Below are 15,082 nucleotides of genomic sequence, written 5' to 3' on the forward strand. Positions count from 1 at the left end.
GATCCCCAGGATGCCCACAGCTCAGTTAGGTGGACACCCCCACCCACGGAAGACAGCAGTGCAGGCTGATCGTGGGCCTGGCCCCTGGAGCGGGGAGGCAGAGGCGCCCACGCTACGCGCACGGGAGCCGAGGGCTGTGGCGTCCCGCCCGCCCCCTGAGTGATCACGAGTCACCAGGCACTCCCGAGAGTTCCTTTATAAAAAACAACGGAATGCGGTGCCCAGGCAGCCGCCCTGCTCCCCGAGGCCAGTGGAGCAAGGACCTCTGCTTTCTGGCTCTCCGAGGCCCCGGTTGCACAGGACCGGGTGTCTGGCCCCCACCTAGAGTCCCGTTTCTCCCGAAGGGCCCGCCCTGCACCCCGCTTCTGCACCCCGCGGGCCCAGGCAGGAGGGTAAAGTGTCTCAGCGCCGGCCATCCATCCCGAGGCCGCCAGCCCGTCTGGGCCCAGGCCTGCTCCCAGATCCGGGAGGCCCAAGGGTGGGCTCCGTGAGGAGGGTCCGGCTGACTCTCCTGGGGGACATTGGAGGCCTGGATCCGAGGCCCGTGACAGGAAGCAGTGGCCTGCATCCGGGGCGAAACCAAAGCGGGGAGAACCACGTAGGAGCAGGACACAGTGACGTTTAGCAGCTGGGGCAGGGGAGGAGGTCCCTCGGTCCATTCTCCAGTCAGGCCCTGCTCCCGGTCGGCCCCGTCCTGCCCCCAGGTCCTGCCCCGCTTCGGCTACTGGGCGGGCTGGGAACCAGGCCCTGCGGTGGCCCCATTCTCCTGGGGTGTCTTGGAGATGCGGAGGAAGGTGGTCCTCATGGCCTGGTGGCAGCTATCCATAAGCTTGGGGACATCAGCGACGGTGAGGCCACTGGTGGGGATGGCATCCAGCACCTCCACCCTGATCGTTCCTGTTGGGGGGGGGGGGCATCAGTGGCCTGGGGGCCCCTGCCAGCGCCTGCTGTCCGGGCGCCCGTGTCGCGGCCTCTCTTGGCTCCCGCGCCGCCCACACCCCCTTCCTCCTGCTCCTCGGCCGCCCACTGGCCTTCCCTGGAGCCTCCCAAGGCCCCACCAGGCTGGGTTCTTTCCTGGACACCCTGGTCTCAGATGGTTGGTTTTTAACGGAGAATAAGTGACACAACCAAAGCTCCAAAGTACGCGCTCTGCAGGGTCTGAAGGCTCTAGGCGCCCCTACCAGCCCTGCCAAGCTGAACACTTCTGCACCCTCCCGGGCACCCACACCCGCCATCGCGCTCTCATCCCCCGTGATGGTTTAGGTGGTCGGGAGTCTCACATCTGGGGGCGGGACACAGCAAGGCTCCTCCCCCCACTGCCCTTCAACCTTTGGCCCCACCCTCCCACCCAGGCACGGGGTGCCCACACTTAGGGTCTGGGAGGAAGGGTAGTGGCCCCAAGTTCCCTGGCTGGTGGGCGCAGGGGTACCTGGGAGGCCGCTGCCCAGCCTGGGCCTGTGTGTGTGAACTCGGGCACCTACCCCACCCTCTGCCAGCCTCCGTGTCCTCATCTGGGAAATGGGCCCACGACTGCCCGCCTCAGCTCGTGGCTGGGATTCCAGATTCTCGCCTGCCTTCTCCACTCACCACATGATCACGGAGGGGCAGGGTCTGGCCTAGAGGAGCCTCCCAGAGACGGGAATTATCCCACTGGGGTTCTGGGTGTCCTCGCGGCCGAGGGTGCTATGCCCGAGTGTGGGGACCGGTGGCGGGGGGGGGGGCCCGCTACCTGAGGTGAAGAACTTCGTCTTGTAGTTGTAGAAGGAGGAAAAGCTGGAGTAAACCACGGGGATGATAGGCACCTGTGGACAGGAAGCCACGGTGCCTGAGGACACACAGGAGCCCACCCCCGCCCACCCGGAGCCCCAAGAATGAGCCACTGGGGGGCCCTGCCTGGCCACCCGCTTGCCTTCGGCCTGAGGAGGTCCTGGGAGTGCCATGGCCACAGGACAGACGTGCTGACCTGCCTCAGGGCCCTTGTGCATACTGACCCCTGGGCCGGGGACACCTTTCACGCCCTGGGTGGCCCAGAGTTCCGTAAACGCATCCCACATATCTTCACTCAAGCATTCCTTTCCACCAGGAAGCCTCCTGGGCTGGTACACGTCCTTATGATACACATCGGTGCCCCTACGGTCCTGATGGCCCAGGGGAGGGGCGGGGGGTAGGGGTCAGGGTCCTGTCCAGTTTAGCAGGAGGTTACTGAGGTCTTTGGGCCCACCCCTCCCCCATCCCGGCGCAGCTCTAACCAGGGAGAGGACAGGGGAAGATGCCCAACCTCCTGGCTGAGGCCGTCTCCCCCCAGCTCTGCCACACCTCAGTGTCCCCTCTCCCACCACCCCTCTCTCCCATGCCACCAGCCCAGGGAAGTGACATCGGCCCCAGGCATGTGGCAGGGGTGCCTTCCACCTCCCAGCTGGAGGGGCCGCAGGTCCAGGGCTTGAGAGAGCCTTGCTGAGGCACTGCCGGACTCCGGGCCCCTCCGCCCCATGCACCCAGCGCATCGGGTGTGTGAGCTGGGAGCCCCTGCGAGCCGTGCTCGGGGCCAGACACCAGGGGGCGCCAGAGGCCACCCGGCACAGGTGGGGATCAGGAGAGCAGACCCCAAATGGGCAGGAGGACAGCCCCTTCCCCTGACCCCAGACGATGACTTTCCCCTACACGAACACCCCACGACAGGGCGTGGGACAGGGCGCCCGTTCCCCACCAGGAGACCCTGCCCCGCCGACGGATGCGCCCCCAGTTCTCCCGGCATCACCCCCAAGCCTCTCTTGGACAAACTGCGCCTTGGGCCAGAGCACAACGGCCCGGCGCAGAGCTCGCAGCTCAGTCTCTCCAGGCCCGCCTCCGGCTCTGCCCAGCCCTGCCCCTCTGGACCCGCTGGTGCCCCCGAAACCCCACTCCAGCCAGCGGTTCTGCGGGACCCAACGAGCACTCGGCCTTCCCGGGCGCTCAGCAAACAGGCCCGCCGCCTCTGCCTTCTACGCCGACCCCAGCCTCCCTGCGGGGGCCCCTTGCCTGGCCAGCTCCAACCCGGGGGTGCTGGAGCTCCAGGCACGGGTGCCCCGGTGACAAGCGTGAGTCCCACTGCCCACTGGACCCGATCAGCCACCAGCCCTAGTGCTCAGAGTAGGTGAAGAGGCCCGAAGAAATGCCCTCCGTCACGGGTCAGGAAGCAGGTGCCGAGGGGCGGTGGCCAGGCAGTCGCCTTCCGCCTGAAGCCGACCGGGACCCGCTTCCCTGCCCCCCTCCCCGGAGAGAGCGCTGCCCTGGCGTACCTGGGCCTGGATCGCCAGGTAGAAGGCACCCTTCTTGAAAGGTAGCAGGTCCCCGTTGTCGTTCCTCGTGCCCTCAGGGTAGACCCACACCTTGAGCTGCAGGGGAGAGAGGGGCAGCTGGAGCGGAACCTCACAGCCCGTCCCCTCCAAAGGAGCCCCGCTCCTCGCCGAGACCACTGCCGCTAACGCGTAGGCACTGCTCCCGAGGGCCGTTCTGCACGACAACGTGGCAGCCTGTGCAGTGTCGAGCAGGCCCGAACCCCACGTTCACACTGTCCCTGACCACGCGATTGCCCACGGCGGCCATCACGCCCACACTCACTCTGTCCCTGACCACGCGATTGCCCATGGCGGCCATCACGCCCACACTCACTCTGTCCCTCACCACGTACTTGTCCACGGCGGCCATCACGCCCACACTCACTCTGTCCCCGACCACGCGATTGCCCACAGCGGCCATCACGCCCACACTCACTCTGTCCCTCACCACATACTTGTCCACGGCGGCCATTACGCCCACACTCACTCTGTCCCCGACCACGCGATTGCCCACGGCGGCCATCACGCCCACACTCACTCTGTCCCTCACCACATACTTGTCCACGGCGGCCATCACGCCCACACTCACTCTGTCCCTGACCACGCACTTGTCCCCGGCGGCCATCATGCCCACACTCACTCTGTCCCTGACCACGCGATTGCCCATGGCGGCCATCACGCCCACACTCACTCTGTCCCTCACCACGTACTTGTCCACGGCGGCCATCACGCCCACACTCACTCTGTCCCCGACCACGCGATTGCCCACGGTGGCCATCACGCCCACACTCACTCTGTCCCTCACCACATACTTGTCCACGGCGGCCATCACGCCCACACTCACTCTGTCCCCGACCACGCGATTGCCCACAGCGGCCATCACGCCCACACTCACTCTGTCCCTGACCACGCACTTGTCCCCGGCGGCCATCACGCCCACACTCACTCTGTCCCTGACCACGCGATTGCCCATGGCGGCCATCACGCCCACACTCACTCTGTCCCTCACCACATACTTGTCCACGGCGGCCATCACGCCCACACTCACTCTGTCCCTGACCACGCACTTGTCCCCGGCGGCCATCACGCCCACACTCACTCTGTCCCCGACCACGCGATTGCCCACAGCGGCCATCACGCCCACACTCACTCTGTCCCTGACCACGCACTTGTCCCCGGCGGCCATCACGCCCACACTCACTCTGTCCCTGACCACGCGATTGCCCATGGCGGCCATCACGCCCACACTCACTCTGTCCCTCACCACATACTTGTCCACGGCGGCCATCACGCCCACACTCACTCTGTCCCTGACCACGCACTTGTCCCCGGCGGCCATCACGCCCACACTCACTCTGTCCCTCACCACATACTTGTCCACGGCGGCCATCACGCCCACACTCACTCTGTCCCCGACCACGCGATTGCCCACAGCGGCCATCACGCCCACACTCACTCTGTCCCTGACCACGCACTTGTCCCCGGCGGCCATCACGCCCACACTGACACTGTCCCTGACCAGCGCTTGCCCCCCCAGGGGCCATCACGCCCACATTCACTCTGTCCCTGACCACGCACTTGTCCCCGGCGGCCACCCCGCCCACACTCACATTCTCCCTGACCATGCGCTCGCCCACGTCGGCCATCACGGTCACGGCAGTCCTGGAGCGCTGCCGGTTGATGAAGAAGACACCCCCGAGGTACATGATCAGGCCCACAGGCCCCATGAAGAGCAGCTCCCGCTTGGCAATCTGCACGCAGCGCTTGGGTAGGGCCTCCATAAGGCCTGCAGGTGGCCATGGGACACCAGGCAGGTGGAGGCCGTGCTCAGAGCCTGGCAGCCATCTTTCCCCAGGAGGAGAGCGCCAGCCCCGTGCCTTGACCACCAACAGGCCTGGGCCCATCATGCCTTCCCACTAGCCCCCCCTGCCTCCCGCCTGCAAAGGGAGGGAGTGAAGCGGAACTCCCAGCCGTCAGCGCCCCATGCGCAGCGTCAGGCACATGCAGCTTTGTGTGGCTGCAGGGAGGCACGGGTCCCGCTGGCCCGGGTCAGCATCCCCTCGCCCGCCGGCTCATCCGGGCCCGGGCTCTACCTCCCTGAAGCATCTCCCCCACAGAGACCGGGGCAGGGTCCCGGGCTGGGCCTGCAGCTGGGAAGGGCCAGCTCTCCCACCACCCCCTCCGCGGCCCCGCCTTACCCATCATGTCCAGGATGCTCTGGTGGTTAGAAATGATGACACACGGGTGGTCCACCTCCAGCTTCTGGCGGCCCTTTATGTCAAAGCGAAGGCCGAATACGTACTTGAAGGTCCGGACAAACCAACTGATGATGCTAAAGAGAGACAGCATCAGTGAGCAGGGCCCCGCTGGCCCGCAGCCGGACTGGAGACAGAGACACAGCAGAGATCCCCACGGCAGACGGAGCCCCGGCTTGCCCTCTGGCAAAGGGGAGGGCGCCCACTTCCACATCTGCTTTCCAGGGACCTGCCCGTGTGACCCCGCCCTCACCCCCGACACCCCTGCTTGCTCAGCCAAGTGGGAGACTCAGCTGGAAGGAGGCTGGAGGCTGAGAGCCCCCAGGGCCAGCCTGGGTCTGGTTCCTGGCTGTTTCAGCGACTAAAAACCCAACGTGGAGGGGCGCCCGGCTGGCTCGGTCGGTGGAACGTGCCCCTCTTGATCTCAGGGCTGTGGGTTCGAGCCCCACGTTGGGTGTAGAGATCACTTATAAAATTTAAAAAATAATAATTATAGGGGTGCCTGGGCGGCTCAGTCGGTTAAGCGTCCGACTTCGGCTCAGGTCGTGATCTCGCGGTGCGTGGGTTCGAGCCCCGTGTCGGGCTCTGTGCCAACAGCTCAGAGCCTGGAGGCGGCTTCAGATTCTGTGTCTCCCTCTCTCTGCCCCTCCCCTGCTCACACTCTGTCTCTCTCTCTCTCTCAGGTAAATAAACATTAAAAACTCCCCGAGGACACAGGCGAGAGAGGAAGGGAGCCAGGATGCACACGGGCCTGGGACACCACCCGCCCCCCCCCCCCCCGCAGGTAGCTGCTCTGGAGCATCGGGGACCCTCAGGGGCCGCCTCTAAGCAGCATGTGGCGGGTGTGAGTGGTTATGTCTGTGGGGATGTGCCTGCAGGTGCTGGCCGGCCTTGGAGAACACAGGGAGGCAGAGTGGCCTGGGACGCTTTGCTCGTACCCCGGAAGGGACCCATCAGGGGTCCTTGGGGTGACGGAGCCCAAGGCTTGAGGCTCAGTGTCATGTCAACTCCTTGCAGGGCCCCTGGGTCTTTCCCATCCCCTGCGGGGGTGGGGGGGGGCAGGCAACTAAAGATGTGCCCCCACGGACCCAAGGGTTCCTGACCCAGAAGTGTCTCCTTCTCCCCGAAGGTTCGGGCGCCCTCCAGCCCCTGAGTTAGCAGAGGCCGTCCATGGTCTTGATGGGAAGGGAGGGATTTCCCGCTTTATACAGAAGGCTGAAGTCACCGCCCAAGGCCCAGGGATGGCTCTCAGGGGAGCAGAGACTCAGCGCTGGACTCAAAGCCAGACTCCGGTTTTTTAAATTGTCATAAAACACACATGACCTAAAACGTACTGTCTCAACTGCTGTTAAGCACACACAGCCCAGCGGCATCGCGCACATTCACACGGTTGTGCAACCGTCCCAGGACCACCTCACCCTCCAGACCCAATTCTGTCCCACTGAACACGGACCCTCCCCTCCCCCCGCTCCCTCCCACTCCCTGTGTCTGTGGGTCCGGCTCCTCCGGGGCCCCCTGTGAGCTGAGGCTTCAGGGCTGGCCGTGTGTCTGCAAGCTGTGTGTCACCCAGCTGCCCCGTGTTGCAGATGGGGACACTGAGCCCCAGGGAGGCGCAGCAGCTAACGTGGGGCTGCTGGGCGAGGTGATTAGGCCAGCTCCCTCCCCGGACCGGCCAGCCTCGGCCAGCTCAGGCCACACCTGCCCGTACATCCCTTCCCGCTCCGGGGCTGCGCTAGCCGGCTGCTGGCCTTCCACGGGCCCCAGTTTCTCATCTGCAAAGAGCACTTCTCGGTCACTGTGAGGACCGAGGGGACAAGGAGGGGTCACGAGCAGGTGCTTCGCAAAGAGGAACGATGGAAATGGCCAGTAAACAGGCAAAAGCCTCCGTTTCACCAGCTGTCAGAGCGAAGCACATGGGAACCAGAACCCTGGCTGCATCTGGAGGGGAATCGGCATCAGCCCTCGGGCGGCCGGCACAGCCAGGCCTGGATGGCAGGTCGGCATTGCCCGGCAATGGGAAATTGCCACCAGGAAATCAGGTGCCTCTCCCGGGATCCGATCCTGAGGCCGGCCCTGCGCCCCTCCAGGGTGGTCCGAAACAGAAAACGGCAGCCGTCCAGGTGTCGCCCGCCCCAGGGAGAGGTGGATTCGCGGGCCGCTGGGCACAGGGCAGGCAGGGAGACCCCCACTCACTCGGGGCGCCTCCCGCCGCCGCACAGGGTCTCGGGCCACACGCGCGAGTGCTCGGCGTTCTCTCTGGTAGAGCCACTTGCCCTCTTCTTTCTCCCTTTCTTTGTATCTCTCTCTCTCCCTCTCTTTAAAAATGGTGGTAAAATGCACGTGACATAAAACTTATCACCTTAGTCGTTCTTAAACGTCCAGCTCGGTAGCACCGACACACCCCCACTGAGATGTGGCCGTCCCCGGCTGTCTCCAGGACTTCGCTCCCTTTTCTGTCAGGATTTCTCTTTGTATCTACTGGAAGGCATTGGCTGCGGACTGGTTTTTCCAGAACTGCGGGGAATACCGTGTGCGGACCTCAGGCAGCGTGCTGGGCGCGCGCGCGCGCGCACACACACACACACACATGCACCACGACACTCGGCAGCTGCCGTGACCCGGGCAGGCTGCCAAAGCAAGGTGCACGCTGGGATTGGAGGAGGCACCGGTGCGTCCCCGGGGACACAGCATAGTCTCTGGAAGCAGCGCGCCCCCACCTCTCCCTCTCCCGACGTCACGTCGCTCCAAGGTCTTCCGTAAAAGCGTGAGCGAGGTGAACGTTTTAAGAGTTTCTCAACGTGAAGGAAGCAAAGCGAGGACGCTTCCGGGTGCCCCCCGCGCGCCTCCAGGGACAGAAAGCGGGGCTCCCCCCCCCCACCCCCGGAGAGCCGTGGCAGGTGGGCACGCCCCTCCCCCACGCCTCGCACGGAACCCTCACGTTCGGCTCAGACAGTAGCCCCGCGAGGTGGGCACGCCCGGGACATCCACCCCACGGAGGAGGGAGTCCAGGCTCAGCATTGAAGCCGCCCGCCCAAGGTCACACCGCAGGGACGCCAGGTGGGCCGGGACCCACTCTTAACCCGGTTTTCCGAAAACAAACAGAAGATGCCAGGGAAAGGGCAAGCGGAGGTGGGGGTGAAGACTCGGGATTGCAAGACCGAATTCCAGAAGCTGCTGTGAGGCCTCCCTCCCTTCCCTGAGGCTCTGGAGACACCACCCAGGCAGAAGTGACGCTGTCCCCACTCGGCCAGCCCAAAGCAGCCGCCATTGTCCTGAGCCCAGCCCCACTGGACCCTTCCGGCAGCCGCAGAGCGTAGGGGGGCCGCCCTCTTGGGAGCCGGGTGTCCCCGGTGCTGGCCCCGGGGACTCGGCCGCACAGCTCTGGGGGCTGTTCTCCATCCCTAGCCCCCAACTCCGTGACCCCACCTCTCCAGGTGGAGCCCAGGTGGCCTGGTGGGTGCCCGCTGCCAGGTGGGTGACAGGTGCCACCTTTCCGCCTCATGGCGCGTGGCCCCCGGGAGCAGGATGGTTCGTCGAGCAGATAGATGGGCTGTCCTGGCCCTTCCTGGATCTTTCTCAGGAGCCCTCTACCCAACCCAGAACCACCTAGAACCTCTGAGCACTAGGACGCCGCAGATCCTTCCAGCGCCCCAGGGGAGCCCAGGCTCCTCAGACCTTCTGCACTTAGCCTGAGGACACGTGGGGCCTTCGCAAGCTCTAGGTGAGGCAGATCAGGATCCTGGCTCCCTTCTCTGGCCATGACCTTGGGCGATGCACCTGACCTCACTAAGCATTCACGTCTGCCTGTGAAAGGGGAAGGGTGTGGACCTTGAGCCCAGGAGGCTGCCACCCTGGGAGCAACTGAAGAGTGAAATGTGGTGTCGCAAATCCAAAGCGGATGAGAGTGAGAGCCCTCCCCCCGCCCCCCCACCCCCCAGCCAGCACTGTGCCCCGGCAGCTGGAAGGAAGTTCAAGGCCAGCCCCAGGCCGCCTGCTGACCTTTGCCCCAGCCCCTGGACTTGGGCGGGGGAGGTGCACCAGCCCACAGCCAGGACCCTCTGGGTTTGTGCCCGTCGCCGCCCCCTCCCCCGCCCCCGCTGCCCCGAGAACAAGGTCTCAGCGGGTTCTTCTGGGGGACAGCCCTGCCAGGAAGGCAGCATGGAGCCATCGATCTGCTCAGGGGACAGGAGGCTCCAGAGAGGCCACCTGGCAGGGCAGGAATGTTTTCCACGTGTGCAGCACAAGGAGGGGACAGGGGCCGGGTGGGGTGGGGTTTCCAGCCTGTGCAGCAGGACGCCCAGAGGTGTTAGGAGGGGCCGTGTGGGAATGGGGTGCACGCCAGGGGGCTGGAAGGGGGGGGCCGGCAAGCTCTTAGTCCCTAGGCAGGGTCTCCAGGGCTCCGAGCAGCACATCCAGGGAAGGACACTGCCCCTGGCCGTCCTACCCCAAGAAAAACAAAGGCAGACCTTCCCGCAACACCAGGACCCCCGGCCGGCGCCCACGCGCCACATGACTTCCCGACTGCACCGTGCCCCCCTCCGTGCACCCCCGCAGGACCACCGAGTGGCTGGCTGAGAGGCTGGGCTGTTCTGGGTTCAAACCCTGACCGGCATCGATAAGCCCCCGGTCTCCGACCGAAACAACGCATCGGCTGCACAAACTGTGCCTCGCTGCCCCCACCCCCCACCTCCTCGAAGCTAAGAGCTATGCCACCTGGGTCCTGACAGTTCGGATGGACGCAGAAGCACGCGGGCCGACCCCCAGCGGCCCTGCCACAGCAGCGGCATCCCGGACCCCGAGAACGGCGGAGCCACGGGGCCGGAGGGGCCGGAAGCTTTCTGTGGACCTGGGCGGCCCGGCTCTGGTCTCCCTCGACGCACAAAAGAGTAAAGCCTCTTGGTTAAGCGGCTCTTACCAGGATCTCCTGACCCTGCGGCGGAACCTACTTCTCACACAGGCGGCACAGAAAAGCTTTATTTTTCTGTCAAATGGGTGTATTAAGGGCCTCTCCTCCCAGGATGGGGAAGACGACCTAATAACTCCACCCACCCCAGCCAACAGAGCACAATCAGCCTGGGAGGAGTTCTTAGTCTCAGCCCCCAGCCGGGCCGGGGTCTCCTCAGCTCTTCTGTTCCCACCACTGTTCCCCGCACCCTGCAAACTTCAGTCTAACAGGCAAAGGCTCCCTGGGGAGCTCCTTGGCAGAGCAGGGTTGCCCCCCGCCACCCCACCCCGCCAGGGCTCCAGCGCCCAGAGCCTGGCATCCAGCCCCACAGAGCTGGGTGGGCACGGAGGGAAAAGACAAAACACGCACTTGGGAGTCATTCCCAGCGGGTCGGCACCCCAGTTCCGCCATGTCTAACTCCGGGACCCTGGGCGGCCACCTCCCCCGCCCCCCGCACTGTGCAGGCCTTATACCTGCGGGTTTCGGTCACACCCCGGACTCCTCAGCAGTTAAGTGAGGCACAGGATAACGCACATCCCCACAGTGGAGGTACAGCAGCCCACGGGAGACGGGAGTAGAGGCTGTGGCCTCAGGCAAGGTGGCCTCTTCCAGAAGTCAGGGCGGGGCTGGAGAGCAGAGCAGCCAGGCACCCAGGGTGCTCAGGGGTCCATCTCCATCCTCCCGGGTCCCGTCCTGGGGCAACCCCCCCACCCCGCCCCTTCAGGGAACTCCTGCTCACAGCATGCCCCACCAGTGCCCCCACTATCGCCAGGGGCTCACATCCGTGTGACCCACCCCTGTGGGACCTGACGATCCAGGGGAAGGAGGCTGTGGTCTCTCCCTGGGGAGAACACAGCACCTGCCATTACCTGGCAGTATCCTGGGGTGCCCCCCCCGCCACCCCCCCCCCACGCAGAGCCTGGATCCGGGGCTGCCCTAGGGAGGGGAGGGCAGCAGGAAGCCCCCCCCCCCCACCATCAGAGCCTCTACAGTCCCAGGAGGACACCCGAGTGGGCCAGAATCTCAGGCCACTGGGACTAAGGAGAGCAGACCCAAGCCGGGGGGGCGGGGCCGAGGGCAGGCCCAGTCCTAGTGTGGCCAGCCTGCCAGGTCCAGTCACCAAGTCAGAAAGGAGACTGGTGGCTTCTGATGTGACCCTGGGAGGCAGCTTTGAAGTCTGAGTCAGTCCTTTTAAAAGACAAGAAAGCTGCTTCTAAAGAGGCCACCTGATGACACAAGGTGGGGGGAGGGGCGGGCCACCTCCCCGCCTCCTGTCGCTTCTGGAAACCTGCTCTGGGCCCAGCTCTCCCGCCTGCCCCCCCCCCCCCACTGCCCCGGGACAGCTCGGCCCAGGGCTCCCCCGCCTCAGAACCAGAGGTGCCGTCCCCTGGCCCGGCTCTTGCCAGGCAGCACCACCTCCAAGAAGCCCCCCGGCCTGTGGGTCCCTGAACCCACACCTCTCCTCCTGCGCCCAGTGGAGGCCCCTGCAAGGGGCCGGGCGGTCAGAGACGTTTGCAGCCTCAGGCACCCCTGCCCTGGAGTGGTGGGGGCCCAGCTTTGGGGACCCACCCCCAAAGGAGGCCCTGCCCTTCCCTCCCCACGAGGGAAGACGGCTCGGAAGGGCCACCCCCGGGCTGTCCCTGGGGTCTGCACTCCCGTGGACGCCTGTCTGGGCCCTGGTGGTGGTGGGCGGGGGACCAGAGACCCACTGAGGGCCCTCCAGTCCCAGTCCTCGACTACTCCGGGTACCACGGGAAGCCACCACCCCCGAAAGACAGGGCCTGAGGACCCACAAAGCGTGGGACGGCCCCGGCAGCCTGGATGGACAAGGACAGAGGTGGGAGCAAGCCAGCAACCCTCACCAACTGCCCTGTAACCACACAGGGGGCAGGGACCTCAGAGACCAAATGCCCTCACGGCAGGTCACAGCCAAGAGGCTGTTGCAAAAGCCACAGACAGAAATGGCAGCAAAAGCCGCGCCTGGGATCCCACAGGGCAGGAGGACGCCCCTGCTCAGGCAGCCTTGCCCCTCCTTAGCCTCTGGCCCGGAGAGGCCCCCACCTGACCTCTCCTCCCCACCCCAGGCCCACCAGCCCTCAGCACCGCACCACCCCGGCTCCCAGAGTTGTCCAGAGAAAAGTTCCAGGCGCCACTCCCTTCCTTCCCCAGGCTTGAGGCTGGACCCCGGGCCCAAACCGCCCTTCCTTCCCACCAGGGAGCCTCGTACCTTAGAAGGGAACGGAGGGGAGGCGTGGGAGCACAGGTGCGTTCAGGGGGCGGAGGCAGGAGGAGGTGCGGAGGGGACAGGGGCGCCCCAGACTCCACGGCGCTCGGGCGAAGCCCACCCCGGGGCCGGCCCCGCAGCCCGCGGGTGAAGCAGGAGCGCGCCCGGAGCCGCTCGGCCCCCCGCCGCCCCCCGGCGTCCCCCGGCGCGTCCCGCGCGTCCCGGGCCGGAAGGACGCGGCGGCGCGGGAGACCCAGACCTCCGAGGCGGCCGCCCCCGGGCGCGGGGGGGGGGGCGGGGGAGCGGGGGAGGGCTCCCGGGAGCGGCGACATTGTGACGCGGGGCCCCCCGCGCCCCCGCGCGCCCGCCCGGGAGCTCCGAGAGGCGCGGGCGGGGCAGGAAGGAGGGACAGGAGAGAAGAAAGTTAGGGAAGCGGAAGCGGGCGGCGGCCGGCGCTCCGCCCCACCCGGGGCTGTCCCCGAGCCCCCCTCCCCGGCCCCCGAGCCCCCGGCCCCCTTGCCTCAAGTTCTCCACCGTCCGGCCGCCGTGCCGCAGCAGGCAGATGACCGCGGCCAGGGTGGACCCCGACACGCAGAGCGCGCAGTACAGGGAGACCTTGGCGTAGAACCGGGCCGAGCGGCTCAGCTGCACCAGCAGCAGCAGCAGCAGCAGAGCCCCCGTCAGCCACGGCCAGAGCCCCATGGCCCCGCCGCGCCCCGACGGCGCCCGCCTCGGCCCCCCTGCGCGAAGGCGACCTGCGGGCTGGCGGCGGCTGGCGGGCTCCCGCCGCGCCCGCGCCTCTTATTGCGAGGGCGCAGGGGCGGGGCGGAGAGGGCAGCGAGCGCGCCCAGGAAGCGGCTAGGTGAGGCGCGCCCTTCCCGCCCCGCCCCGCCCCGCCCCGTCCCGTCACACTCCCGCGGGTCGCGCGGCTCCGGGCGGCGCGGCCCCCGTCCCGGCCCCGCAGCCGCGCAGCCCGGTGGCCTGGACCCCGACACCGCCGCCCGGCCCCACCCCCACCCCCGCTGTGCCGGCCGCCCCGCCCCTCCTCGTGTCCCCCCACATCCCCGCTGCCCCTTAGCCCGGAACCGGAGCTCCAAAGGCGACCCAAGGACGCCACGGCCCCGGCGGCCCGGTGGCCGAACAACCGCGCCCCAGTGACGAACGGCCGCCTGGGCCATCTGCGCCTTCGGGTCCTGCAGGGAGACCGGGCCGGCCGGCCGTCGGGCGTTCTCTTTCTACGGGCCTGGTGGGCGCACCGCGGAGGCCGTAGGGATGGGGCGGGTTTCTGGGCGGGGCTGGGGGGGGGGTGTCTGCTCTGCGTGCCAGGAACACTGTGTCACCGCTCACCCACTGTTGGTGCGCCGCCAGGAGCAGATATCAGGCGACTGCGTTCACATCAGCTCAGCGATCGGCCAGCCTGGCGGCATCGGTGCCCTTAGCGTTGGCTCGGGGTAGAGGGAGGGGCCCCGCCTGGGCGCCCAGATGACCGCTGCGGCGGCCAACAGGTCCCACAGAGCAGGCTGAGGTTGTGAGGCCACGTCTCCTTCCCGTGCTTCTGTCCTGGGTGGCCAGGGTGCTGTGTCTCCTGCAATTTCCGGAACGCACACGTATGCCTGGCAAGGGCATGGAGAACAGTCTTAGAGGTCCCTTGGGTGTTTCAGATGCTGAGGCAACCTGCCACCGACACAGTCTCCTGGCACCCACCCCCCAAACTGGCCTGTTTTCCCTCAAAATACGAAAGCTTCGCTCTTAGGATGAATGGGGAGCTCTGGCTCCAAGGGAGGTGGGGTTCCCTGTGTGGGCACGGTGGCCCATTCCCGGGTGGCCCTAGCATTTCAGCCGCCTTACACCTGTCAGTACCTGGGAGAGAATCCTGGTTCCCAGTCTTGTTCCCAGTCTGAGGGGCCACCACTTCGCGTCAGCGTCCAGAGAGCCCGGCTGGCGTCTCCCTGTGTCCACAGGCTGGAGGACTCACCTCCCCCTGGGCAGACGGCACCAGGACAGAAGGAGAGGACACAGCTGGGTGGGAAAGGGTCCCCTGCATCCAGGGGTGGGGCAGGGAGCCGGCGCTCCGGGGCAAGTGCATCCCCATCTTACAGATGGAAAACAGCCTCCCAGAGGTAGGGGTCGCCCAGCCAGGAAGTGACAGGGAGGGAGACTGGTCCCGGCCGCTGTGTCCCACACCTGCTGCCCGGAGGCTGCCACGTGCTGGGGGGGGGGGGGCTGCCCCATCGTCTTCCTCCAGCTCCCAGGGGTGGTGGTTCCAGGCCCAGTGCCAGGTCCTCATCGGGACACAGAGGCTGTTACCCACTTTCACCTTCTTCCCAGTCTCATCCTGGGG

General features: G+C 66.6%; 1 protein-coding gene across 4 annotated transcripts; it reads right to left on the reverse strand.

Annotated features, from left to right (window-relative positions):
• Positions 1–178: 178 nt before the first annotated feature.
• AGPAT2 (1-acylglycerol-3-phosphate O-acyltransferase 2) lies at positions 179–13,536 on the reverse strand. 4 transcript variants are annotated; one of them, XM_023242995.2, is made up of 7 exons: positions 13,262–13,536; positions 5,516–5,649; positions 4,928–5,103; positions 3,279–3,374; positions 1,992–2,138; positions 1,730–1,802; positions 179–897 (listed from the first exon to the last, which is right to left on the reverse strand). In XM_023242995.2, exons 1-7 carry the CDS (start codon positions 13,441–13,443, stop codon positions 722–724), a joined length of 984 nt encoding a protein of 327 aa, XP_023098763.2. In that variant the 5' UTR covers positions 13,444–13,536; the 3' UTR covers positions 179–721. The 4 variants fall into 4 exon arrangements, with proteins under 4 accessions (XP_023098763.2, XP_044898425.1, XP_023098764.2 ...); XM_045042490.1 differs by lacking the exon at positions 13,262–13,536 and adding an exon at positions 12,745–13,088; XM_023242996.2 differs by lacking the exon at positions 1,992–2,138 and having other exon boundaries at positions 13,262–13,535.
• Positions 13,537–15,082: the final 1,546 nt, after the last annotated feature.

This window comes from Felis catus, chromosome D4 (assembly GCF_018350175.1).
Source record: "Felis catus isolate Fca126 chromosome D4, F.catus_Fca126_mat1.0, whole genome shotgun sequence".
NCBI classification, from domain to species: domain Eukaryota; kingdom Metazoa; phylum Chordata; class Mammalia; order Carnivora; family Felidae; genus Felis; species Felis catus.